At 28.4% G+C, this 3,549-nt stretch overlaps 1 protein-coding gene across 1 annotated transcript; it reads left to right on the top strand.

Moving 5' to 3' along the window:
• The first annotated feature begins 1,066 nt into the window (after positions 1-1,066).
• On the top strand, positions 1,067-3,046 carry LOC113863378 (3-oxoacyl-[acyl-carrier-protein] reductase FabG-like). The gene is made up of 3 exons (XM_027496938.1): positions 1,067-1,585; positions 2,060-2,289; positions 2,665-3,046. Exons 1-3 carry the CDS (start codon positions 1,234-1,236, stop codon positions 2,941-2,943), a joined length of 861 nt encoding a protein of 286 aa, XP_027352739.1. The 5' UTR covers positions 1,067-1,233; the 3' UTR covers positions 2,944-3,046.
• Positions 3,047-3,549: the final 503 nt, after the last annotated feature.

Raw genomic sequence — 3,549 nt, 5'->3', positions numbered from 1 at the left:
AAATAAAATAGAGTGAGATTGATTTCGAAATTGATTTAGATGTTCCATACAAAAATCATCATACCTGTATACTATCAAAATTTTCACGGATAACATTACTCGGATTCCTAATCTAAATATATTAATTATATGAAAAAGTTTGCTGTTACGATTTTATTTTATTACAACAACTTAAAAAAAACGTGGTCCATTTTTGTGTTCTATTAATTTTTTCACTAATTTATTCATGAACTAATAAAAAATCACTTCTCAGAATCGGCACCCACTACCTATATTATATTAGTGTGGTAATCTTGGTTAAACAAAACAAAATAATATTTTTATTCAAAATCATGATAAATTATGTTAAAAAAAATTATACTAATAATGTTTTTCATAAATAAATTCATGAAAATCATTCTAAATCTTTTTAATTTTTTTATTAACTTAATTTTTTATTTTAGAAACTTAATAACTAAATAAAATAATATAAAAGTTTTTATATATTAAAATAATATATAAATAAATTTTTATTTAATACTTACTTTATAAAATAATATAAAATACTAATTTTTTAATTATCCCTGTAAACATTCTTATTTCATTAATATTTAAACATTGTTTTATGAGACGACAAATAAGCATTACGTGTACGCAGGTGACACTAAAGAATGTACGCGGGTGATAAAATTTACTATAAGATCGTTAACACAAAATTATATTTATTTAAAATATTACTATTCATTCTCTTAAATATTTGGCATTATTAATCATTATATTAGAATTAAAATCTTTAATTACTTTTTAAATATAAATAATTATTTATCTGAGAAAAATTATTTATGAATTTTGCTATTGTTTGAGTTTTTGTTATTATTATTTTAATTTTAACTGTTTAGATTTATATAATAAATAATTATAAATTATTAATCTCTTAATTTATTAAAATATTCTATTAAAAGTATAAAAAAGATTGGTTAACAAAATCTCGTAATAAAATTACTTTTTCTGAGAAAGTCATGACCGTTTTCCTTTGTTGAAATGCTCGGCCTCTGGTTTATAAGAAGCAGTTTCCACGTGGGTCATTGATTACTCTTTCATTAATTAGTGGCTATCCTGCATCTTCCTTCCTTCCTTTAAACTTCCGAGTAATACTTAGTAACGGTTGTTGCCAACAACCCTCACTCACTCAACACTTTATTTTCTCCTTATAAAGCCCCTTAAATTCGTAGATTCAATCTAAACAAACAATCCATGGCGGCGCAAGTTTCCGACCACCTTGAGCCGTGGCACACCCTCGCCGGAAAAGTGGTGATGGTTACCGGCGCTTCCTCCGGCCTCGGCCGCGACTTCTGCCTCGACCTCGCCCGCGCCGGCTGCCGGATTGTCGCGGCGGCACGCCGCGTCGACCGACTCGTGTCGCTCTGCGCCGAAATTAACCGACAGTTGCCGCCGCAGGAAATCGGCGACGCTGAACGGAGCCTCCGCGCCGCTGCGGTGGAACTGGATATCACAGCCGACGGCCCTGCCATTGAGAGGTACGTGCAGAAGGCGTGGGAGGCGTTTGGCCACATTGATGCGTTAATCAACAATGCCGGTATTAGAGGTAATTGGAATTTTCTTTTGAACCTTGGGATGAACATTTTAGATGCATCGAGGTTTGAGAAATTGATAATGGTTTTGAACAATTGGGGACTCTTTTGTCTGAGCAGGTATTAGTAGATATGAAATTTGATTTTTATAAATTTTATATAACATGAGTTTTTTTTTTTTTGCTAAAATATAACTTGAGCTTTAGTTGATATGAAATTATTGTTTTAATATTTGTCAGTAACGATTTAACTTTAACTTTGAGATTTTTTTTTAATTGATACTGATTTGCAATTTATTTTCATTGTATAAGATTGATAATTTGTTTTGAACTCAGGATTGTCGTTTTAAACTTTTACGGTTGAGATTAATATTTTGAAATTTCGCAATTTTTTTATATATTAATATATACTAAAAATGGATAATTTTGAACTCCACAAGTCTGTAATGTTTTTAAAAGTGGTTGTGTTTAATTGTTGGTGTGGTGTAGGAAATGTGAAATCAGCCTTGGAATTATGTGAGGAGGAATGGAATCAAGAGTTCAAGACGAACATAACTGGGACCTGGTTGGTGTCAAAATATGTGTGCAAACACATGAGTGATGCACACCGGAAAGGGTCAATTATCAACATTGCTTCAATTGCAGGTTTGAATCGCGGTCAATTGCCTGGAGGTGTTGCATATTCATCTTCGAAAGCAGGCGTTAATATGCTCACAAGGGTAAATTATATAATCATGATTATCTAAACTGATTCTTGAACAACAAATAAAAAAGAACAACAGTAAAGTTATTTTGATTCTTAAAAATTTATCATTTAATATTTTAATATTATTTTTTAATTTTCTGAAAATAACTAAATATTTTTAGACTAATTTAATGATCATGATAAAAGGACAGGATGTAATATTTTATTTTATTTTTAATATTTATTAAACAATATGATATGATAGTCTATTCTGTCAAATTATTTTATTTTCTATAGTAATTAATAAAATTAATTGTTTTTAAAAGTATATGGCTGACATTAAATGCATCTAAAATAAAATAAAGATAATATATTATGATTTTTATGTTTGTTGAGTGATACTTGACAGGTGATGGCATTGGAATTGGGGCCACAGAAAATAAGAGTGAATTCCATATCACCTGGACTTTTCAAATCTGAAATCACTGAGAAATTAATGGAGAAAAATTGGTTGAATAACGTGGCCTTGAAAACAGTACCCTTGAGGAAATTCGGCACTGCCGATCCAGCATTAACATCGATGGTTCGTTTTTTAATTCATGATTCTTCTGAATATGTGTCAGGCAACAATTTTATTGTGGACGCCGGAGCCACCTTACCAGGTGTACCTATTTATTCCTCCCTTTAAATGAAAGGATGTATTCTTCTTTGGTCTAAACTAAGATGATTGATTTGTCATGATTTAAACAATTGTTTTGATGAAAAGAAAATTATTTTGGAACACAAGTTATGATGATCTCACTTCCTTGTATCTAAAGAAAATATGTTCATTTCATTCTTTTTCAATTGCTCAAAATGTCTCAAGTATGTGTATTTTTTTTCTTAAATTTACCCTTATTTAGTGCGTTAGGTATCGATAAACATATAGTATGTTTGAATTTATACCAAAATTACTTTTTAAAATAATTATAAGCGTCATAAGTATTATTTTAATAAAATTAGATATAACTTAAGATGTAATTAGTTACATTTTAAGTATTAATTAAATTATTTTTTAATATTCTTATTTATTTTTCTTTAATTTAATTTATTTTATTTATAAAACATTTAATATGAATTTATTAAACTTTTATAATAATATAAAAATATTTATATAATTTAAAAATCACGTTAGCAAACGCATTCTTTTAATTACAATTTGTCTATTTTATGAACAGATTGATATCGCATTCGATTAAATAAAAAACAATTTAAAAACAGTAATTAAGAGACATTTAAGTACTTTAATTAAAAA

The sequence above is a fragment of the Abrus precatorius genome, unplaced genomic scaffold (assembly GCF_003935025.1).
Source record: "Abrus precatorius isolate BTA unplaced genomic scaffold, Abrus_2018 Scaffold3, whole genome shotgun sequence".
NCBI classification, from domain to species: domain Eukaryota; kingdom Viridiplantae; phylum Streptophyta; class Magnoliopsida; order Fabales; family Fabaceae; genus Abrus; species Abrus precatorius.
The sequence above is the reverse complement of the archived record's forward strand: the minus strand, read 5'-3'. Positions and strand labels throughout refer to the sequence as shown.

Coding starts and splice junctions, on each gene's coding strand:
- LOC113863378 (XM_027496938.1), top strand. CDS start 1,234: ATGGCGGCGCAAGTTTCCGACCACCTTGAGCCGTGGCACACCCTCGCC. Junction 1,586..2,059: donor CAACAATGCCGGTATTAGAG/GTAATTGGAATT, acceptor GGTGTGGTGTAG/GAAATGTGAAATCAGCCTTG. Junction 2,290..2,664: donor GCGTTAATATGCTCACAAGG/GTAAATTATATA, acceptor GATACTTGACAG/GTGATGGCATTGGAATTGGG.